The sequence below is a fragment of the Brachycentrus maculatus genome, unplaced genomic scaffold, assembly GCF_059751285.1.
Source record: "Brachycentrus maculatus isolate JH-2025_06_01 unplaced genomic scaffold, ASM5975128v1 h1tg000201l, whole genome shotgun sequence".
In the NCBI taxonomy this organism is placed as follows: Eukaryota; Metazoa; Arthropoda; class Insecta; order Trichoptera; family Brachycentridae; genus Brachycentrus; species Brachycentrus maculatus.
The window spans coordinates 847753-872451 of record NW_028280952.1 but is presented as its reverse complement, the minus strand read 5'-3'; the positions used below and the strand labels follow the sequence as shown (position 1 = coordinate 872451).

The window sequence follows — 24699 nt, the reverse complement described above, 5'->3', positions numbered from 1 at the left end:
CGAATCACAATATTGAAAAAATACCCTTACCATACTTCAAGAAATATTGTATCTCATTTGGATAGTACGAGAATCATCACATTCGTGTTACAAGAAAAATCATGTCTTATTTTGCATAGATCAAGAAACGTCATGAAAGTCTGCGTATTTACCTGTCATAGGCTGGTTAAGTGATCACTTATATGTCAATATAATAATAAGTGGAGAAACCCAAATTTGCGAATAAGGATTTGGACACACCTAAGAAATGTTGTGATAAAACATGTCCTTTTTAGCATTTGTTATGCGTTGTACAATTCCTTGTACAATTTTCCATCATGTTTTTTTCCCCCTAAGGAACAAGAAACATCATATTGTCTTTTGTGTAATTTAAAGAACATCATGTTTCCAAATGTGACGTTTCCGTACAAAAAACGTCACATTTATTTTGTGTACTGTCTTTTGCAAATTACAAAGAACTTCAAGTTTTCCTTTGCGTAGTAGTAGTAAGGAACATCATGTTTTATTTGGCATAGTACAAGGAACATCTTTGATTATCTCAATTCATATTCAACTAACATAGAAATCATAAAAGCTTATTATTTACTATAGATGTTGCATTTTATTCTTCCGCATCTCCAAATTCATCAGTTAGTTCCTACGTTATATTATTAATATTCGAATCTCTACAAGAATTATAATTACGATACAAATCTACAAAATGCCTTATTCATCAGTTTTGTACGTATCATCTACATATTACCTTTTTTACAATTTGTGATAATTAATAAAATATTTTTAATAAACGCTGTATAATTGCCTTTTTTCATTCGGATTCATTTAGAATTAGTGTTTTGTTTAAATGCAATGTACCTAATCACATTATATGTAATTGTGTATGTATATTATCATAATTTTAAGTTTCTTGACAGTATGTAATGTTATTCTATGTATCAGTATTTTTCTACAACCTTTAGTATGTGCCTTATATATTATCTCACTAATATTTTTCATTTGAATTACTCGTCCATGTTGCAAGTCAATGGTTGACATATTTGTTTTTGATTTTTTACATTAAATTTTATAAAAATACCAAAATGGTTGTTTTATTTTTCCCATTCTTGTCCCAACTACCAATTCAGTACAAAACGGTATTATCTATCACATCCAAGATTAAACTGTTTGTCAAAATTCTTATTCTTCTTACCCTTATTTGCACCGAATGGTGCATAGGGCACTGCATCATATTGATGCACTTGATCTTGATTTTTACTTACATGATGGCAACTTTCTTCCTGCGCAGGAGCGCTTCAGGGACCAGTCCAGGGTAATGTTAAATAAATATTAGAGTGAAATCACTAATATTTATTTTCACCCTCCCCTTCCGGGGAATCGAACCCGGGACCTCCAGCACGGAAGCTATACACGCTGACCGTTACACCACGGAGGTGGACAAATTACAAATGCCCAAATGTATTAGAACAAAATTGTCATCCCGAACTGAAAATAAATAAGTCTACACATTATTCTTCTTCTTACTCTTATCCGCACCCAACAGTGCATAGGGCACTGCAACATATTGATGCAGCATTATCGTGATTGTTACTTACACGAAGAGAAGGTAATCAAACTTACGCTTCTGGTACCTATCCATGGTAACATTGAATAAATCCTAGATTGAAAAATCACTAACACAATATATTATGAATGGTCCGAGCATGCAACCCCGAGTGCCCTAAGTGTTACTAGAATCTTATTCCTTTTCCTTTTCTGTATAACAGTAATATCCCTCAACCAGGGCTCCTTCACTCGCGTCGTATACATCCTTTCAAATATATTACACACGGCTGATCACCCTCCTTCATTCATGTTAACACCACATTATTCAATGTGTTGCCATATATGTACACCATTTAGATCCTGTAAGGGGTTAAAAAAAAGTATAAACAGGATGTGAATACAAGAGTAAAAAATAAAGTACATTTTAATAAACATTTATTAAAGGATAGATATTCATACAATATGGACTGTACTAAAAAGGATTCAATCAACAAATGGACAAATTATGTAAGATCGGACGTTACAATGAGATATTAACAAAATTATAGTATGTATTTTTATAATAAACAATATGAGTGCATTTTTAAAGATGTTTTGTATTTATCTTATCTATCGTAAGTATTTATTTTATCTATCGTCACAACAAAGCTCTGTTTATCTACTCGCTACAATAAATAAAATTATCTGTTTCTTCTTAATCCTCGCCACTACTGCTGCTGCTGTCTGATGAGGAGTCGCTGTCGGATGAGGAGCTGGAGCCGGAGGAAGATCCGCTGCTGGACGACCCGCTCGAGGAAGACGAACAACTGGAACTGCTGCTTGAAGAAGAGTCTCTCCTTTTCTTCTGTTTTTTCTTTAAAACTTTGTTCTGTTGCTCTTTGGCTGCTGAGATTTCTTGCTGTTGTCTGGGAAAGACAGTTCATTGAATTTGAATGCGGATATAACTTTTAGATAAGAAAGCTATATTGAAGTGTTGGGTAATATATCCAAAATTAAACAAGGTTTATTTGGTTGAATTCTACATTTATTTATGTATATTACGTGTTATAAATGAATGAAAAAAGGCAATTATACAGCGTTTATTCAAAATATTTTATTAATTATCACAAATTGAAAAAAAGGACGCGTTTCGTCTTATTAGGACATAATCAACACTGACTAAAATTATTTACAAAGTGTCTTTATATACTAACAATAATTGCTATTATTAGGTCTAGGAGTACATTTAATGGTGGGTATTTCGGTGAGTAATGTGGATTTCTGTGAATGCATATACATAAATAAATGTAGAATTCAACCAAATAAACGTTGTTTAATTTTGGATATATGTATTACCCAACAATTCAATATGGAATTCTACCAACTGTCTGCAGTTACAATAAATAAGAAAACTATAGATACAAGTACAGTAAACCCCCCTTCAATGTTTCGATAGGTTCTCCGTTATCGGAGGGAATATTTCAGGGGGATAATGTTTTCAATTGTATTATTACATTTTAACCAGCGGAAATTACTGAAATGGGTCATTACTATTATATTAAAATACAATCTAAAAACATTTACCCCCTATAACGTGCCCTTTGATAACACGGTACCTATCTCAATGTTATATGGGGGTTTACTGTATAAAATTCGTATTTTCAAAGTGACTGCCAAATCAGTTGAAAAAACTTTCATTTTATTTTGACATCTCAAAATAGATGAAGAGAATATTTATTTTCAGGGCTTACCTGTCACTGACTGGTGAAGTGATCACTTTACACACGTGCAACACTCACCATTCTACCCATTATTGACAACCACACTACTCAATTCTTTTATTTCAAGATATATGATCCATGTCATGACTTTCCGTGATTAAGTTCACAACAGCCATCTATAATTGTATTTTGAAACCTTTTATTTAGCAGAGACCTTTTTATTTATATGCAAGATCCAATCTATTTCCATATATGTTGAGATGTCAATATAATAATACGTGGAGAAACTCTAATTTGTGAACAAGTATTTGGACACATTCAAAATATTGTGGATAATATATATATATTTAGTGGTTATGCTGGCGAAAAACGTTAACTGTTAAATCCTCGTTGTTAAAAGCTTTTAGCCTGAATAAAATACCCGCTGTTAAACTTAAAGTTGAATTTACTTTTCAAACCACATATCGCTCACTCCTTTCAACAACGTCATATATCAAAAATTAACAATTTTCAGTTGTGCATGTTTTCAGATTGCCCATAAAATGTACTATATCCCAGCAAAAGCACCATATTTTTAAGTTGATATTTACCCGCTACAGGGCAGAGTGTGTTGTTTTTGCATTTTGAAGAAAAGGTTTTGTTTAATTATTTTTTTAAATAAACTAAATATTTTTCAAATGGAGAAAAAACCTTCAGGTTTTACCTAAAAAGATTTTTGGCAAAGTTAAAAGTTTAATAAGTGGCTTGACATTTATTTTTTATACATTGTATTATCTTTTTAAACTTTAAAAACGATCTCCTGAAAAATCAAGTTTTTTTTTATATATGACATTGTTGAAAGGAGTGAGCGATATAATATGACATTTCAAACTACTTAGTGTATTTTGCCAGTTTATAGAACATTTTTAATTTATGTTTTACTTAGTTAATACCACTATTTCTTAAAATCAAACACCAAACACCGTCTGAAAATGATGCGGAATGCATCGAAACACGTGTCACAGTAGATTTTAAGAAATAGTGGTATTTACTAGGTAAAACATTAATTAAAAATGGATAGATTTTACCACAAAGTGATTGCCGAATCAATTAATGAGTTTATAGAACGTTGGAACTTTATAATATGCATCATTAAGTCAAAATTGCATATTCTCGAGTTAACATTTTTTGCCAGTATACCCATTATATTTCATTTTATAAAAAAAACTAAGTATGTGTGGCAGGATGAAAATAATACACTGGTAAGAAACTCACTTTAGGTCCTGTTGGAGTTTCAGCTTCTTCTTCATGATCTGCGTTCGAGAGGATCTGTGAACGTACTTCCTCTTGCCTTTACACTCATAGCTCCAGTGCCCGTATTCCAGGCACTTTTGGCAGCGAATTCCTTGTGGAAATGCAGCTGCCTGTGCGGCATCCCTGATGACAAAAATGTATACATTTATTTAATGTGTTTAAAATACCCTCAAGCCGACATATTTACTTTACAAAATTTCCCATTTAGTAAACAATTCTAACTCCCGATTCTGGCCTCTATCAGCACCAAAGGTGAATGGGGCACCACATCGTATCAACACGATCGCATTTCCGGTGATGATATTAATATTTAGCTAAAAATCAAAACAACATTTAGAAAAAATATATACACGAATTGAAATAATCAAACGAGTCTCTGGAATATGTAAACTAAAGAGATATATTTAAAATTTAATTATATTTTCTATAATCATAGAGACTCATTAAATCCCGCCGAATATTTGACAGCTTTCAGATTGAAGGGCACGATTACTCGATTTCGGTACATGTGCGTCGGCATTATGACATTTAACAAATTGTTAAATAGACGTCACGGAAAGTAAAACTAAATAAAATTAAGATATAAAACACGTGTTTCACAAATACATTAGGTGGATTATTAAAACTAGGGCAACAAAATACGAACCTCCTTTTCTGAGAAAGTCTGTTGTAGTTTCCTAGTGTCATGGTATCTAAATCGTAAAGACGTGAGCAGATATTACAGAATACGATGATAAGCGACAATACTCCGGTATTTTCCGGATAGCCAACCGAAAATCAGCAATGAAAAAAACAGTTTTCTGTATATCTTTTCCGCACAATGTTCCAGGACGCCTGTCAAAAAGAGAGGCGAGATAAAAACAGAAAACGTAAACAAACGGAAACACACGAAGTCAAGCGACTTTTTTTATTTTCACAGACAAGAAAATTGTTTATGGTACATTTTTAATGGTAGGTAGGTACGAATGAAAAACAGGCATATTTAGTAATATTTTTCTTTCTCCTTCACAACATACCTAAAATTTCAATAATATGTATTTCTAGATAATACTATTAATAAGGAACATGTGTTTTCTTGGTATATGTAATTTTTAAAGCTTTTCCAACATGGCGCCAAGCATGTTGCTTAATGAAATAGGATTCAAATCATCATACCTTGGGAAATTAAACATTGGAATCTGATGTCCGCGTTATAATGTTTCTTTATAAGATTATTTCTTATAAAAACGTTGTTATCGTTATTATGAATAAAATTCATTTATTTGCATCTGACTCACACGGTCCAATGTCTTCAATCACAATTTTACATATTAGGGAAAAAACATTGCTATGTTTGGATTTGGATAACTTAACATTGAACCATAATAGCATTCCTAAAAACAAAGATTGCCAACTAACTTACTGACTTACCATCACGCCGCTTCCGCACACCCGCAGAGAGAAAAAAATGCCACACCAACCTGTCTTTGCACACAATTTCGCCTCTTCCACATTTACGCATCTTCTCGTACATACACGCTGATTTTGCCCGAAAGTGGTCAGGTCAGGAGTTGAAACCTGACCACTTTCAAGTTTCAATTTATTTTGACAAAAGTATTTTACTCCTCCTAAGTCGAATATAATTAATTTTATTACATGATTGATATTTGAAATGATTAAAATATATGTATTTTTATGTATTATTTAGTGAATAACATATTTTTAGCGTAAATACTTACCTACTTATTCAAAAGGTAATACAGGCAATCCATACTGTTGTTATTAGAAACCAAAACACAACATTAAAACTTCTCACCTGGTAAAATTGTGATTTAAGACAGTACTGTTGTATCATGATATTGTTATAGTACTTAGATTTTTTGTAAATTAGATTTTTCTGTCTGCTCTGTATTGAAAATGTCTTCTATTTGGCAGGATAGAGAAATTCGGTTTGATTTACCATTTTCGTAAGCATATTTTCTATTCTTTTAAAGCATATTACAAATACCTTATGATATAAATATTAAAGATTATTCTGCATTAAGTGTTTTCATTTTAGGATAATGAGAATGCGCCCTGGAGAAAAAATATTGGATCGGCTTGACTCGGTGGAAGATACTAAAGGAAATAGCGGGACTAGAGGAAGACTTATTGTTTCTAATTTAAGAATACTCTGGCATTCTCTGGCATCACCTAGGATAAACTTATGTATGAATGAATCTTTTTGTACTGTGAATGCTAAACTCTACATCAATTCCTATAATTACAATTTCCTGTGATATTAATACAGTAATAGGTACCCCAACTAATTAATAACCCTTCCAATATTAATTTATTCTTCTTTTGACCCCTATCTGCATCCAAGTAGTGCATAGGGGACTATTTTTAATTGACCTAGCGTTAACTTAATCATGATTGTATGATAGGGTGATCATGCGCTCCGGATTCATGGATATAAGAGCAAAATATGTTTGTCAGGATTCACAATATATTATATTTGTTAGGATGCAACTTTGTACATTTTGCTGAGCCGTATGAAAAGTAAAGTAAGTAATAAGGATGAAGAGGAAGTAATTGCCACATGAGAAAGAAAACGGAGGAGGAATAGTAGGTACTATAGAGGAGGAAAAAGAATAGCAGCAATGACTAGGGATCTAGGGGCTGAAACCCATACTTTCACTAGCTTATGTAATTTAAACACTGCTAATTTGTATGATTCCATCAAGGTTAAATTAATAATTTGGCTAGTGAATATTTTTCCAATTGGAGTTCTCTAAATCGCATAGTACGTGGTGAGCGTCACCTAAATATGTACTGCTCTACTTAAGTCTTATTTAGCTTTACTTCAAAATATACCCAATCATCGCTTATCAAAACAAGGAAGTTTTGCTTTGTCATTATTTAGACAGTAATCAATACAAAGTATGAATAATAAGTAAAATCTTTCAGCCATGTCATCCATGATTCCATGACCCATAACACACAAACAAACTTAAAAAATCATTTAGTAAATACATATTTTAATAGCCCAGGAAAAGCTAGTGAGGTCACATTATTGTAAATTTAAAACTGTAATGTGTATATGATAAAATAAAAAAAGAACAATAACAATTGTTTCAGGTATTGGATACAACTGCATCATAACCACAAGCACCAAGATGGTTAGATCACAACTCCGAGGAACGGCAGAAGCCTTGTATCTTCTTACCAGCTTTAATAACAGCAGATATGAGTTCATCTTCACAAACCTTATTCCTGGAAATATGCGCCATTTCACCAGTGTTATGGGTGTTCACAAGTAAAACATCAAAATTTTATTTAACCTTTAACTGCTGAGGTGGGGGCCCCTTAGGCCCTGAGAAAGTAAAAATGAATTATTCTCTTCCCTTATGTACGACACACTCGTACCTTCTAGTACTTTCGAGTTTAGTTACACTGAGGCTGTCAACAGCTGTGTACGTGTTTGCGTTCGGAATTTCAAGTTAATTCATTTAGAAAATTTTCGTGGGCCTAAATGACCCCACCTTAGTAGTTACGTAACTTTTTTGTAAAAATGTTTTGATTTAGTTTTCTTTTTTTGTTGCTTCAGTTTAAAAACTTTTACAATACAGAACCCAGGACGATGTCCGGGTGAAAATGGTCTATCGGTAATAATTATAACCAACATGTAGAGAAATATAGAGGAACCGTAGTGCCAGGAAACAATGATTTTGAGACAGCCGTGATGTCGTGGATAGATCGTGAAGACTCTGTCGTTCGGAGGCTGAAGATATTGATTGTCATCAAAGGTGTCCCTTTACATCGGAGCTTCACAAGCATAACTCAGATACACATAGTGAGTCGAAACCCTAAGAACAGGTTGACAATGATGACAATGTTCTCGAAGAAATGACATCTTCCGATGACAATGTTCCTCTGTCATCAATTCAATCCTTTTATGGGAAAAATCGCTACAAATAGGTGAACCAACCACTATCTAGAGCCGTTCGAGTTTCTCAACACTATATATTTAGACGAACTAACCTTTCAAAAATGTCCGCCTCCGTAGTGTAATGGTCAGCACGCTTGGCTACCGTTCTGGAGGTCCCGGGTTCGATTCCCAAGGGGGGTAAAATAAATATAAGTGATTTTTTCACTGTAATATTTATTCAATATTACCATGGACTGGTACCTGAAGCGGAGGGCTGATCACCTTTCCTTCATGTGTAAAAACGATCAAGATAACACTGCGTTTATATGACACAGTGCCCTATGCACCATTCGGGTGCGGATAAGGGTTTTATTATTATAACCTTTCAAATCTAAAGCTAACGAGCGTTGAACGAAAGGTTGCCACGTGAGTTGCGTTTGAATTTGGCACGTTGTGCTGGGAAAGGATATGCCTGTACCTAACCGTCAAGAAAATGACAAAGAAAATTCTAAAACAAGAAAAAGGTTCCAAATATGTCTTTCAAAGCTTCAAAGGAAATCTACACACGCATGCAAAAAACATGTATGACTTCAATGTGAAAAGCAGGTTTGCCCAGATTGTGTGTAATTTGCAATAATGGATGCATGTAATTTTTTGTTCCCATTATAGTATAATAATAACTGATGTGCCATTTGCTAGAAAAACTATTCAAAATTAAGATTCTAAGTTAATTTGTTGATTTTTTAAACATATTTTTTAAACTTTGTTATTTATGATCTCATGTGATTTTTGCCAAAAAATGCTTAGTGTTTTCTTAACTTTGATATAATAGTTAATTTCAAATAAATAAATAAAATAAAAATGATTTTATTTTGTTTAAATATATCTACTAAAGCTAATTATTACACATTTGACCCTAAAAAACGTAAAGATTTTTAAATATAAGCAAATATATATACGGGCCTCTGTAACCCCACGTCGGTGGTTATGTGAAATCAAATCCACCTCAGTAGCTAAAGGTTAAGAAAATTAAATAATAAATTGAAAGCAACAGATCTTTTTACTAGATTTGGTTTTATCTATATGACCTTAAATTCTGTTAGAATGTTTGTCACCCGAATTAATCATAATTCGGGGCATTCACAGCTAGAAGTTCCACTGTAATTCAATAATTTCTTTTGATACTCTAGTACACATATTAATTATATTATATTTACAGAGCATATATTTCTACACGTCTATACAGAGAAATGAAATTACGCGGAGCTATAATTCAGAATAAGACCTTAAAACTTTTGCCATCAGAACAGGTGGGTTTGAAATAGTTTTTCTTAGTATTTTTTTATTGCTTTTAATTGATTTTTCACAATAATTTATTAATTAAATAAGTTTACGGTACGTTAAATATTTGTGTATTTGGGAAACCTTATGTTGCGACAGTGTGCACATTTTTGTGCATTTCGGTTACCTTCCACTTTATATGCAAAAAACATATAAAATTAATTTTCTTGTCATGTGTGCTTTACTATGTAGCAGATAGGTGTCATTATAATGCAAAAATATTGTTTTCTGTCACACTTTCGATGATATCGCCCGCCTCAAATTACATTTCTTTAACAAACTTCACCGTAACCAATGTGTTAATTATTTATTACCCTAGTCTAGTACCTGAGGTATAAGGCTGATCACCTTTGCTGCATGTAATTAATGATAAAGATAACATTGCTTATATATGATGCAGTGCCCAATGGACCATTGGGTGCAGATAAGTAATAGAATAACCAGCACTTGAAGCGTGGGACTCATCCCAAAGCCTTCATTTAAGCAATGATCATTACTATGTTGATATGTTGCAATACTTAATTCTTTGTTGGATGTGCATTTAGCACTGCACTATTTGTGGAGGATTAATACCATGCTCGTTTTGACTTGACTATATTGACTATTGTTCTTTTACATTCAATAATATGAACAGATATGTAAAAAATATTATTTAGTTATTATTGATACAATTTATGTTATTTTAGATTCATACATCGCAGCACGGAGTCTGGAACCTGTCAAGTGATACTGGTAATTTGGGTACAATGATCCTTACCAACATCAGAGTTGTTTGGTTTGCTGATATTAACGAGTCATTTAATGTGTCTTTACCTTACATTCAGATTGACAGTGTGAGTATATGTGTGATTGTAGACATTTCTGACTTGATACCACCATTTTTATTTTGTTTTTTAATCTTGCATGTAAACATTTTTGCCTCAAGTGACCATCTTCCGACTATCTTATAAACTTAAGCGCTGTCCGAGTTACAAAAGCTAGTACGAGTATGCAACCCCGAGTAATATTACTGTTATTTTACCTTTCTTAGTCCTTGTCTTTATTTATAGGTCAAAGTGCGTGACTCCAAATTTGGGGAAGCTCTGGTGATAGTGACTGCGACTCCTGGCGCCGGCTATGTGCTAGGATTCAGAGTGGATCCTGCAGAGAAACTCCAACCATTATATAAGGAACTGAGTGCCTTACACTCTGTTTACCTTAACAAACCTGTATTTGGAGTTCAATACACGTGGACCAATCAGGTATAAATCAACGATATTTAATAATGACCTTGGTTTTCTTATCAGTGAGGCTAATGTATAGAAGTTCTCATAAATAGGCCACAGCCGACTGTCCTACCCGATCCTCAGAAAAAGCTGATTATTTAAGCTTTGTGTATAATAAACAATACTAATAATATCTGCAACTCCAAACATTCTTATTGAACAATCTTCCCCTCTTCCACATCCATGCATCTCCTCATAGAAACCCTCCGATTATTCCAACTCCTGACTTGACTTTCAAGTATTTAAATTACTTGATCATGCCAAGTACTCAGTCTTCCTCTGCTTAAATTCGTTTTAATGCTATTTCTTCACTCATCAGTTCACATACAATTTTTAAGACGAATGTTTTATCCTTGACCAGCACTGAAACGAAAAAAATGCAAATCTTACCTCTTGTAATTTATAATCAGTTAAGTCTGCATTTCTCAATAAGTGTCCATGTGCAGCATTGAACGCTGATAAGACACAAAAAACTTATTAAAGATGATACATATTTATACTATTTTTTCCCCTTTCTAGGGACTGTCTGCTCCTGAAGATGTGGCTGAGGAAGAAATAGAAGAAATAGGGGAACCTCGGGGAGAGATGGGTCCGGCCATATATCTGGCTGCCCAAAGAGTGGGCGTGGGGCCTGATGAGCCCCCTGTATACAGCCCTTATCTAGGATTGGCCATTCAACCCCCTCCAGCCGGGTTTTCTCTCAAATCCCTATGGGAAGTTCTACCATCAACGTAAATAAGTTTAAATTTACCTACTTATATTGCAACAAATGTCAATAAATCATGCGGTTGATAATTATTTATCAGATATTTTATTTATTCTCTGAACCACTCCCAAATACAATAGAAGTATAGTGAACCTCTCATAATGAGCATAATTCGTTCCAGAATCTTACTCGTTAAGCAAAACATTTTTGACTGGCACGGAAGTCCTGGCTCACAAGTTAATGTCGTGAAAAAGGGACTTGCTCTTTCTCTGTAAATCGTTATGCGAAATGTCACTCATTAAGGGAGCAACTTTGTCACTTTTTTTTGCTCTTTATGCAAATTACCCGTTATGAGAGGTTCCACTGTGTAGTTCTCCAGGTATTATAAGGGCTACATTTTAAAGGATTAAAATAATCTGATACATTTGAGCAAAATTTTATTGTTTTTGGATAAGATTTTTAGAATATAATACAATTTTTTAAATAAACTAAATGAAATACTCTCAATATAGTATTTTCATTACATATTACCATGAATAACAAATGTAATTAGTATTTTATTTAAATTTTCATCATAAAAGAAACAAATTTCTGAACATAAATATATGTATGTTGTACATACCTACTTGGTTTTTAAAACCATCTAACTTACAATAAAACTCTAATGTTGTTATAATTATATTTATGAAAGTCAATTATCTTTTAACCTGATGCTCGCTAATCCATATTCCCGGCGATTGGGATTTCCTACAAGGTATTCAAAATAATCAATCTTTTTCTATTTATTTACATAAATGATTTTCATTGAATATCTGAAAGAGAAAAATAGCTGATATTAATTTCATTTAATTATAGATATTTCATTTCTGAAAAAGAGTAAGAAAATCACCTGAAGTTGTGTCTACCGCGACAGTTATCACCTTAATGGTTCTACAAACGCCGATTCCTGGAGTAGAAGTGTGCCGTGCGGATTCTAGTCAAGTCTCTCTCACTCATGGTGGGTACTCGCGGCTTAGTTTCCGGCATTATAGCGCACCCAAATACTGACAACTCATCTTCATTCTCATTGCCGATGGATTGACTCAACTCCATGTTAGCCAGTTTTCTGAAAATTTCGTTTCACAATGCTTACTTACATAATAAATTGCAAAAGATTGTTGTTTTTTTAAAGCCAAGTTGGTTTGGTATCTTACGGTCTGCCTGGAATCTTATCTTCTGGGAGCCAGCAGTGCAGGGAGAACCGGCGTGCCATCTGAAACACTCCTCTACATAATTTAATACCATTAACACTGTTAAAATTTTAAAAGGTATTTATAAAGCGATAATAACAACAGTCACCATTATGGTAACCAACCTTTAATTAAAAAGGTGCAAGAAATAAAGATGAAGCTAAATTGTCACAAAAAGATAGGCAGCCGTCACTCATTCTGTGCTATTCTAATGTATGCATCAAATCTAATTTAACCCCTAAATTTCTGCTTTGCATTACTCTCAGAAAGAGATAGTTAATATTTTTTAAATATATCACATTATGTAAGTATCCATCAAACTATATTGATAATACCAAGAATCATTTGTAAACAAAGAATAATAGACAATCAGTAATGAATCTCCGAGAAGAAGACTTCGAGCTTCCGAGATGAAGACTCTCCGATCCATAACCGGAAACATATTGCGAGACCGAGTAAGAGATACCGACATCCGGAGCATGTGTAAGACGGAGGATATTGTGAGGTGGGGACGACAATGAAGACGATACTGGAATGATCATGTAAACAGAAAGACAGCTGGGAGTCAACATCCCAAGAGCTACAAGCAGAGGCACAAACAGATCCTTAGGATCTAGAAAAAGAAGAAGAAGAAGAAGTATTGAACGGACATAATAATCTTCTTATTCTAACCCTCTTTTGCGCCCAATGGTGCATTGGTCCATGCTGCATCGCATCAACGCAATATTATTTTCTGTGCTCCCGGTACTAGTCAAGGTTGATATTAAATAAATAAGCCGCCTGGGAATCATTCTAACTACTGCATTATGGGAACAGGTGATAATCAGTGTTGTATAAAACCATATCTAGATTTCTCGGATATTAGACAATTTTAAAGGAAAACAATCATTTTTATTTCATAGTTGAGAACTTACCTTTGCCATTGATTTTTTAGACTTATTTTTATTACTCTGTGTTGTTTTCACTTCGGGCAAATATTGAAAGTTTTTTGATAAAATTTCCATGTGTTCCACTGATTCTGTAAAGACAATATAATAATTTTTTCAATTGATTTGGCAGTTACTTTCTGGTATTATCTATCAAATTTATATTTAACTTATACTTTGTAAATATGTGATGTGTATTTCGATATTTCAACATCATTATCAAATATTTTTGAAATTGTTAAAACCTTTGAGTTGTGTTCTTAAATATTAAAGAATGAGAAATATTAGGGTTATTTTTTTTGTTATTTTTCATTGGAAACATAAATAATAGAGGGGAAGCTTTTGTAATGGTCATGTTGTTAACTAATGTTTTACTGCTAATTAAATTTTATAGTTTCAAAATTGCATGTACAATAAAAACAAAATTTAATCCTAAAAATCATACAAACTAAAAGTCTCCACTTCAGCAGCCAACTGCGGCACAGTGAAGGATTCATGTATACAATCAAATAAAGATGATTGATTTAGTTTGTAATTCAGCTCTAGATGTGATTACATTTAATAGAGAATAATTAATTTATTGACTAAGGTAATGTAATGCTTAGCTCAATTGGTAGAGCAGCGGATGACATCCGAAGGTCCCGCGTTTGAGTCCAGGAGTAAGCAGTTACTTTTTTCTGAGACATCCATTATTTAATATTGTTGTAATCATTTCCTTTTTTATAATATTGAATTGATGTTTGTTTCTACTTATGTTCAACCATTCTAAAATCTTATGTAGTTCAAAAGCCCTTACCAGCATGCCCTAGTGATGAGTTCTTGGCAGCCTTCCTAATCAAAGCCGGTGGTAAAAAAGACTCATTCTCTTTTTCAAAGCCATCTTGATTTCTTAGAGATGAAATGCAGGAGCAGCTTTTGGATATATGGCAGTTTTGACAGACGTTTTCCTCAGCAGCGCATTTCTTACAGAGACCAACAGAAGCCTTCTGTTTCCTGTAATGGTGCTCTTCTCCTAGCCCAGAATCCGATTGGCTGGTGCCTTGTTGACTGTTTTTAGGAAATACTACTTTCATTTCTACGTCGGATGGTAATGTTGTATAACAACTTCCTGCTAATGTCACAGACCAGCCACCTTGGATAATGTAAATGAAAAATTTATTTATTCTTCTCACACAACTAAATGTTTATTAATGTATTTCAGGGAAATTATTTATTCATTTCATGTCATTTCTTATCATATGTGCTTACCGTATGAACCTTAAAGGCCTGCCTACTTCACCTTGAGGTTTACGTTTAAATAATTGGGAAAATAAATAAATAAAGATATTATCTATTATACAGCAAATCTGTGAATAAAATGGGTTTTTAGGAAATAATAAGCATCCCAAGCTTAAAGTAAATGGTATAAAATTTAAACCAATGAACATTTCTTTGAGTTTTTTTTTTTGTTTTTTGACATAAGATATCTAAAATCATTTTGATATATTTTCTTACCTGCAACATTCTGATATGGCAACCTAAACGGTTCTTCTTTCTTTGGATTCTTTCGATTGAAGTTTCGTCTCTGCCGAAGATTGTTGTTTGGAAGCCACCGCGGCACGAGGGCTGGACAAGTAACTCCTACTTCAGAGTCGCTGCCACTGCTGGTTGTGTCGGTAGATCTACTATAACTCTCATTCATAAATGGGCTGGGCAACTTAATCCTCTTGTTTTCGACACTTTCCTTACTTTCATTCTTTTGTAAACGTATTTCCACCTTCTTTTGACTTGACTTTCTAAAATTCTTATCTGTGTCAGTTGCGTGTTCTTTGGTGTGTTTGTTTGTATTTGATGTGTATTTTGTTTGGTCTGTTAGTTTAGGATATTTTTCGGAGATTACTGGTGAAGCTGTACTAGTTCCTTCACTTCTATCATTGATACTAGAAGCTGTACTACGTTCTACATTAATTTTACCAATTTCGTCTAGTTTCTTTGTGATTGCGGTGTCTGAAGTTTGACTAGTAATTGTAGTTTTTTTTTCTGGCAATGGTGGTTTATGATGTATGCTGATTTGTTTAATATTGTTTCTGCTATCCATTGTTCTCAATATTCTTTGAGAATGTGGAGCGGAAAGTTTTTCATTTTTGCTAGCTGTTATCTTCTGCGCAACTTCCCTATCAGAAGGATTGGAAGATGGGTGAGAACCTTAAAAAAAATCTGTTATTATTTCGAAATTGTTTTATTTTATACATACATAAATATTATGTTACAAGAAAATAACACATTAAATCAACAAATAACCAATATAAACTAAGAGTAACTAAGTTTTGGTGCGCTGGTGACAATTTCAGCTTTATAAAATAGTATGATGTGCAGATATGGTGCATTGTGGGATCGTTGAACTGGTGATGTTGACAGTACCTTCATGTTCGGGTGAGTATCCAGTTTGCGGACGACAGAATCCTGCCCATCCGTCTTTCGTCCCGAGAGCTTGTTTTCCTTTAAACTTCTTCGCTTGATCTCCGCTTCTCGGCATTTTCTCAGCAGGTATGGGACTTGTAGCCGCAGAGACTAACTGTAGTATGGGTGATGTGGATGCATCATGAATGACTTTATTGGTTTTACGGGGAGAGCTTTGCGTCTCTACATCAGTCAGCCTACGATCAGCTTTACTAACTGCTTGTTGTGTTGCTCTCGAATTATAGTGTTGGATTGTTTCCTCAGATGCTACATTATTTTCATTAGTTTCCGATATCTCATCCATTTCTCTTATTTTATGAGTCGCAAGATCTAAACGAGCGGAATGATTATTGTTGTAATTATCAGTGTTATGAAGTTTGATTTCATTTGGTAATGATTGACGTCTATTTAGCTTAGACACATCTTCATTTGATGACTCGATACTAACACTGCTTCTTTCTTCGGGGATTGCGTCAAATTTTTGTTTATATTTTGGAATCACAGCTAATTTTTCTTGGTTCTGCTGCGGGATAGACGCCCGCCTGCCGGGTATTTCGCTGGAAGATGAAAGCCTTTTGACAATAGGATGTGCTGGCTTCTTTTGAAGTGACGACAGTAAATTTGGATTTCGCTTGTTTTCTTGAAAATCTTCATTGAAGGCATCGATAAGTATATTGGCGATAAGTTGATCCATTTTAGAATTTGTATTGGCAAAATTGTTTTGGTCATTTCTCGCGGCCGATATATTAAAAGGTGGTTTACTGTTGGGTGAACGACATCGCTTATATGGTTTATGCAGAGTTTTATTTTTAGAAATCTTGTGGAGTTTTTCCATGACTGGAACGGGGATTTTTGATCTCTTGCCATGTTTTGAGGAGCCCATGTAATTCTGGTTGTCATCCGACTGCGGTTCTGGGGAGCTGTCGATGCATTCGACAATTTCTAAAATTTCAACATGCTTGTTGCCCTCTTTAAATTCTGTTTTCTGATATAATCTTCGAGGTCCAGTTAAGTTTGGATTATAATTTGGTGGTTGATATTCATAATTATTTTTAATACTTTGATTATTTGCGATTTGTTTTGAAATGTTGTTGTTTTTTTGATTCTTTAGCTTACTAGATTTTTTATCATAAGACTCTGTTCTACTGCTTTCTTGAGATGTCGCTTTATTTTTATTTGTGAATTGCAAATTGCCTTGTTTATCAATAACGAATGATTCAAAATGATTTAAATTATCCTTTTGAAATGCTTTATCTACTCTCTGTGTTGTTTTTTTTTCAATAGATTTGTGTTTAGGGACTTCTGGGTTACTTTTTGATTGCTTTGTACTATACCTAGATCTATCTTCTTCATTGTTTACCTTTTCGACAACTTCATCTATAAGGTGACTCAAAATGTCAATGCAATCTTTTTCATGTTCGTCTCGAAGTCTCTGTAGTCCGGCGAGTTTCTGGTTTTCTAGTTCTCTTTTTAACTGTCTAGATTTTTTCCTTTTGTAGTGCTCCTTTCTTAATTCTCTTTTTTGCTGCCTTCTATTGAGTTTTTCTTTTATTTTTTCCGGCATATGCTCAGCCACTACGAGTTTATCCGATTCGAGTTCTATCGTATCTTCTTTTATAGGAACAAAAAATGTTTCGCTTTTTTCTTTTGATAATCTCTCAACTTTATTCAAATTATTTTCAGGTAAAAGAGATATTATATCACCTCGAACGGGAGTATTGTCATGTTTGGACACTTTTTTCTTTTGCCTGTAATCATTATTAAGTCTCGGCGAATTAGGGTCATCCAAACTGTCCACCATACTCAAACAATCGGACTCGCAGCTCGAAGCTTCTTCTTCCGAAGATGTATTTACCTCCATAGACTCTGAATGTGGTATCGCGGAGAATCTAGGAACGACTATAGGAATTTGTTGTGGTTTTTGGTAATTACTTCCAGATCCTATGTTACCGAGTATATTCTTTTTGAGAGACACTTCTTTCTTTTGTTCCGATTTACTTTTATCAGTTTCTGTTATTACTTTATTATTGTTGATAGAAGAGTTTGAATCTGTATGTGTATCTGGTCTGTTGTTATTTGTAAATTCGTGTATTTGTATATCGGAACACAAATCTGTTGCGTTATATTCAATATCCATACTACTCATCATTTTGTTCAAACTGTTGTCGACAAATACGTCAACATCGGTTGACATTTCAAGATGTGAAACATCTCTATATACAGATCCGCAGAATAGATTATTTGTCGATTTGTCTAAACAAACATTATAATTTGAATCTACATTTTGAGCGGTATTTTCAAACATTTTATTTAACCTCTGTAATACCGCTTTGGAAGGTTTCTCACATTCTTCGCTACTTCTATTGTTTTCACTATCTAGATCAGCTTTAGAATCACTCAAATAGAATTTGGAATTATCGACACCTAGAGTATTATAGGAAACATTAGGGTCATTATTATTGTTTATTATTTCTGTATTTATGGAAGCTAGACCGTTCTCTTCAAGGTTGAGCATGCACTCCGGAGAAGGTAGCATATCGGAATATCTAAAAATATTACCATCATCCAAACTGCAAATATTGTTTTCTAAATAATAAGATTTTTCTTCGTCCTGATAGTCTTCCGCCTCAACCCGTTCCAGAATTTCCGTTTGGTGTGAAACGGGAAATATTGTCGACTCTGTAGAGTAAGATAAGGAATGGGTCTGTTCTTCGATGATAGTCGTTTCCAAGAGATCTTTATCTGGCATTTGAGTAAGCAACGAAGACATTATGGACTCGCTCGGCAAGTTCAGTGGACTTGCGCATATGTTCTGAAGCTTTACTTTTATTTCTTTTTCCAAAATACTCAATTTGAATTCGTCGTCTGTATTTAGATTTATTTCATTGATTTGATCCGTCATGGTATTTAAACTGTCAATTAAAATATTTGAAACATATTGGTCAATATCCGCTATATTGCAATGTGATTTGAGCGTGTTATTGTCTTTATTTACCATTTTCATTTGATCAAAGTTCTCGTGATTTTTATTTTCATCACGATTTTCATTACATTTCTTAGTTTTGCTTTGATCCAAAAATGCCGATGAACTTAATGTCTCCGATACGACAACTTCCAAACATTCTAATGTGGTATTTTTTAAATTAGAGTTCATAAGTTTATTGTAAGATGGGTTTTCTATACACGTTATCGCCTCGCTGGTGACTGTTGTGCTTTGATTATCGGAATTTGATATGCTTCCTGATTTTGATAAATTGGGATCCGAATCATCATTAGAGTTTATGTAATTTTTATTACTGTCGCAATCATTCACGATCGTTTCCGATATACCCGTATCTGAAAGCTCGAGATAATTCGCATTATTATTCCGATAATTATTGCTTCCATCATTCTCGTACTTGTTTCCTTTACTGGAGGGTGTCGACGTTTGGGAGTTATTATTGTGCGTCGCTTTACTAGAACTCGTTATGGAACTTCGCGTAGATACCGCAGAATCACTAGGAGAGGACGTTTCTCTGTTGTTAGTCGAAGTCGTGGTGCTAGATGTTTCTGTAGTTGTGATCTTTTCGGTCGAAGTGGTCGATCGAGTTGTGGAAGTTTCGATGAAAGAACTGTCTCCCTGATCCCGCTCCGAATATTGCGACTTATCTATATTCGACTTGTCTCTATCGTCGTTGGAGCATGATTCTTGGCTTAGAGGAGCGCTCGAATCTGTTATACTCGTCGATCTGATTTCGACTGTCGGGGAGTCGAAGGAATTCATATAAATACAAACGCTTTTTCTTCTCTTCTTAGGAGATTCCGAAACGATATCCGACGAGCCGTTTGTAGAAGACATTCGCGCCGTTTCCGGTCTCGTGGATTCTTTACTTCTCGATCGAGTCACGTCGTCGCTAGAGTAACTGGTAGACGATCTTGTAATTTCGCTCGTCACATCCGATACGCTATTTCCCTCCGTCGTCGGATAAGACGAAGTGGCTAAAGAACTCAGTCTCAACTTTGGAGATCCTTCGGTGAGAGATGCCGTTTTGAAAGAAGATCTTTCAGACGGGGTGGACGCGCTCGCCAGTAGGCTGGGAGACGTGATCTGACATTTACTCTCCCTGAGCAGCATGTCTCTAGCGTTCTCCAAGTGAGTTATGTATCTTTCCGGGCTGAATCCTCGGCTGGCGAACGGGATGAATTTTTTCGGCGATCTCGAGGAAGACCTGTACAATTTGTGAGTCGGCGATAGGGGATTGGCATCGTTCCTGACCGCGGAGGGGATGCTCTTTTCCGAAAGTTTTCTGCAAGCCTCGCAGTTGTCGGTGCTGGCGGAGCAGGAGTCCCAGTAGCGGAGCTCGGAGTGCGAGCCCCCCTGGCGCCCCCACAGGCGGCGCAGCAGGGGAGAGGGCCGCGGGGCCCCCAGCCCCCGCGACGCGCCCCCGCCGCCCCTCCTGGCGGGGCTCCAGCCGCGCGGGGACGGAGCGCTACCCGCTTCGCTCTCCTCAGATTCTGACTTCTGTTGGGCTAATTTATACCTGAAATGGAAAGACAAATTATTAACAAATAAAATTGGAAAAAAAACTAAAACTACAAACAATTCACAATTATAATCCATGCTTAAAAATTTGTTTAAAAATCACTTACAGGTAACATTGAAAACTTGTGACCAAAAGCGACTCCAACACGATAAAATTGTATTTTATGACTGCTTTTTTATTACAATTTTACAAAATGTGTATATACCCATGTATACATGGATTAACAGTCGTGTCATAAAACATTAGAATCATGCGGGGTATTAACGTCTTTTTCCATGATTCGACGCAACTAATTACATAACTTAAACCTCTAAATCGGTGGTTCTTAACGAGTGCTCCGCGAGCTTGTTGTAAGTGCCCCTCGGAATTATGAAAACCAAAAATTTATGTTGGCTCATTTACTGTGCGTTTTTTCACATTTTAACTAACATTTTTCCTGAGTAGGTACCTACCTATGTTAACCTTTAAAATAATATCGACTTTAATTAATTATGATATAAACTAATAATTACTTTCTCATGACGGTCTCCGGAACTGAGTACCTCCTGCGCAGGAGGCCCGGGGAGGCGGCCCCGCGGCCCCGGTGGGCCGACATGGCGGGGGGCGCGGCGGGCACGGGGGCGCGATGGGGGCCCGCAGAAGGAGAAGGACCTATCTGCCTGAAAAATAATACGTCAAAATTAAAAATTGGTGTTGCATTTTTTACCCATATTTGAGATAAAAACGCCTTCGTGCAATTTACGACTAAAATAATCTCCAGCTTTAAAAAGTTATATCGGTTTTAATTATAATAATTATGAATTACTAGAAGACAATGGTATGCGCATGAGAGGAAAATGGAATCAATCCAATTCATTACATATTTACGAATAAGGAAAAAAAATATTCGTGAAACTTTTGAATATAGGTATATTTTAAAGCCAGGGTACTTACTGTCTGTCATTGGCTGATTTGAGTGATCACCTTATAAATTGAAATATTTACCATTCTACACATCGCTCACTCCTTTCAAGAACGTCATAAATAAAAAATAACTTGATTTTTCAGGAGAACGTTTTTAAAGTTATTAAATATAATACAATGTATTAAAAATAAATATCAAGCCACTTATTGAACTTTTTACTGTGATCTTTTTAGGTAAAACCTGAAGGTTTTTTCTCCATTTGAAAGTATTTAGTATATTTCAAAAAATTATTAAACAATACCTTTTCTTCAAAATGTAAAAATAACACTTTCTGTCCTGTAATATAACATAACATAACTACCCATTATTGACAAACACACTACTCAAATTCTTGGAAGTACTATATATATATATATGAACCAATTGTAGAATTGGTGAATGCTACACGTGCGTAAATTGATCACTTAAACTAGCCTATGACGGTCGTCTGCCCGGTAAATGCCCAGACTTCCATATTCTTCTTCATCTTTCATGAAATGTCAGAAAATAATACTTCAATTTCGTACTATTTCCGTGAGCCTAAGCGGCTCATTATTAGAAATAGGTATCAAATTCTGGTAAAGTGGGTTTGAACCGAAAAAGAGTCCGCGACACTAACTATGGGACTACAACCCGACACTATTACAAATAGTAAACGTAGTAGGTATTTCATGTTCTTTATCATTATTAACTTTTCAGTTTGTGCGGACAAATGAAAATAGTTTGAAAATCCTTGACCTTTGAAGTGAAACAAAATAATAAATTTACTTTCTAACGGAAATTACACCTGTACCAACTAATGAAAATAGAAACGGCGAAGTGACCTAGAACATTACAGCTTGGCACTTTTACCACCGCCAGGATAATCGCTGGGGGGATATTAGAACCGGAAATCAAGCTACTTTCAAATTTACGTACGTATGTTAGAAAAACTGGGTGTGAGGCGCGAAAATAACGACAATTCCATGAACCTTGCTTTTTTGCTCCCTTAGGTTAATTCGAAAATTGCTTCAAAGAAAATATGTATATAAAACTGAAATATTGAGTTTTTATGCTCGTATAAATATTTCTTTTTCTTCCAACCCTTATCCACACACAATGGTGCATAGGGCACTGCATCTTATAAAAGCAGTTTTATCTTGATCGTTAAATACACGAAGGAAAGGTGATCAGCATTCCGCTTCAGGTACCAGTCCAGGGTCATATCAAATAAATATTAGACTGACAAATTACTAATATTAATTCTGTTAAAATTTGACGTTGTATCGAAAATTCCATACAAAAAATATAAAGTTTTTATTTAAAACATAAGAATATGTAATTTCTTCTTCTTCTAAACCTTATCCGCACCCAATGGTGTATAGGGCACTGCATCATATAAACGCAGTGTTATCTTGACCGTCAACACATGAAGGAAAGGTGATCAGCCCTCCGCTTCAGGTACCGGTGCAGGGCAATATTGTATAAATATTACAGTGAAAAAAAAATATTATTTGACCCCCCCCCAGGGAATCGAACCCGGGACCTCCAGAATGGTAGCTGAGCGTGCTGACCATTACACTACGGAGGCGGACTTTTTTTTCATATGTAATTTACAAAATAATAATTAAACTGATATGTATTTAAGAGTTAAAATTTCAATTTCTCTTTTAATTTGTTGACCATAGTAAAACCAACGGGTCAAAACGTTGAATGAACTATTTTTTTATTAGATAAGCCTAATCAGTAGGTTTGTAAATATGTACCTACATATAATATGTATAATGTGTAATGCAAAAACCTTTGTAAATTTTAATTCGTATGTATATGTTGACATCACCTTGCTCGATAATCCCGTTTATCTATCCGGCTTAACCGAAAACCGGCGGAAAAACTAAAGATTTTCCATACCCCGACCGCCAGTTGAGTCGAACATGCTGCAAGACGGACTGGCTTAATCGGCCAGAAACAAAATCGCGCGACATCTAGAGGTCACATTGGCGTTGGCGAATATTAGCCGAAACATGGAGCTTTCTCTCGCCGCGGGTGTCACGGTCAGCTAAGGTTACCAAGTGACCCTTGGACTTTAAAATATGAACATGAACACGCCATTTTCATTTATTTTTTTCACCTAAGACGGATTCACGTTGTGCTTTCTCCCTTAGCAACGGATTGTTTTGACTTCTGCGGTTGCTACGCATTTCTGCTATTTTTTAAGGGGGAAAACCACTGAGAATGATTTCTCTTTTCGACATTTTTTTTTATAAATTAATTTTATGATTCCTCTTCTTCTTTTCTTTATATGCACCCAATAGTAAATAGAGCACTGCATCGTATCGAAGCATTCTTTTCTTGCTCGTTAAGGCGAGGTGATCAGTCTTGCGCTTCATGTACCGATAAAGGGTAGTATTAAATATCAGGGTGAAAAATCGCTTATGTCAAATCAAACCTAGGCAACATTTACGGTACGAAGATGAATCTTAAGATTATTAAATAATAATTAGTATTTTATTTTAAATTAAAGTAGTTAATTATATTACTTACAATACAATTAAATATGATGTGACTTAATTCTGCATTTGTAAAGGTGGGGACTGACCGGAGCATTTCGTCGTAGCATCGCTCGCGGCGAGCATCCGAAACTATGGATGGAGCACTCGGAACTCTGTTCTGACTATACGAATGCTCGCATCGGAACGTGTTACGTTACGACGAAATGACTCCGGTCAGTCCCCACATTTACGTTTGAAATATGTTATTATTTATTTTTTTGCACTTTAATATACACAAAAACTATATGAGCTAATACAGAATAACAATAATATATATTTATCTATACATAAAGATAAATATTTAAAATACAACAACTTCTTACGACTGTAACTAACGTATGTATTTTCTATTATATGATCGGTGTTGAGATCGAA

At 34.8% G+C, this 24699-nt stretch overlaps 3 protein-coding genes across 6 annotated transcripts in view; 1 reads left to right on the top strand and 2 right to left on the bottom strand.

Annotated features, from left to right (window-relative positions):
• Positions 1-1957: 1957 nt before the first annotated feature.
• LOC148307362 (uncharacterized) lies at positions 1958-5394 on the bottom strand. The gene is made up of 3 exons (XM_088263547.1): positions 5179-5394; positions 4494-4655; positions 1958-2444 (listed from the first exon to the last, which is right to left on the bottom strand). The coding sequence occupies exons 1-3, from the start codon at positions 5217-5219 to the stop codon at positions 2234-2236; spliced, it is 414 nt and encodes a 137-aa protein (XP_088119673.1). The 5' UTR covers positions 5220-5394; the 3' UTR covers positions 1958-2233.
• Positions 5395-6321: 927 nt separating this feature from the next.
• Positions 6322-11827, top strand: BBS5 (Bardet-Biedl syndrome 5 protein). The gene is made up of 7 exons (XM_088263569.1): positions 6322-6478; positions 6571-6719; positions 7632-7809; positions 9641-9731; positions 10449-10595; positions 10812-11003; positions 11547-11827. The coding sequence occupies exons 1-7, from the start codon at positions 6429-6431 to the stop codon at positions 11760-11762; spliced, it is 1023 nt and encodes a 340-aa protein (XP_088119695.1). The 5' UTR covers positions 6322-6428; the 3' UTR covers positions 11763-11827.
• Positions 11828-11836: 9 nt separating this feature from the next.
• LOC148307360 (uncharacterized) overlaps positions 11837-24699 on the bottom strand; it is an 82502-nt gene continuing 69639 nt past the window's right edge. For 3 of the 4 annotated variants that reach the window (XM_088263562.1, XM_088263563.1, XM_088263564.1), the window contains 8 exons: positions 21363-21509; positions 16289-20847; positions 15383-16072; positions 14685-15020; positions 13877-13980; positions 12927-12985; positions 12623-12838; positions 11837-12545 (listed from right to left, as the gene is read on the bottom strand). In XM_088263562.1, the coding sequence (XP_088119688.1) occupies positions 12664-12838; positions 12927-12985; positions 13877-13980; positions 14685-15020; positions 15383-16072; positions 16289-20847; positions 21363-21445 (6006 nt within the window). In that variant the 5' untranslated portion in view covers positions 21446-21509 and the 3' untranslated portion in view covers positions 11837-12545; positions 12623-12663. Of the gene's footprint in view, positions 12546-12622; positions 12839-12926; positions 12999-13876; positions 13981-14684; positions 15021-15382; positions 16073-16288; positions 20848-21362; positions 21510-24699 lie in introns of those variants that run through there. The other variant, XM_088263565.1, reaches the window with a different exon arrangement.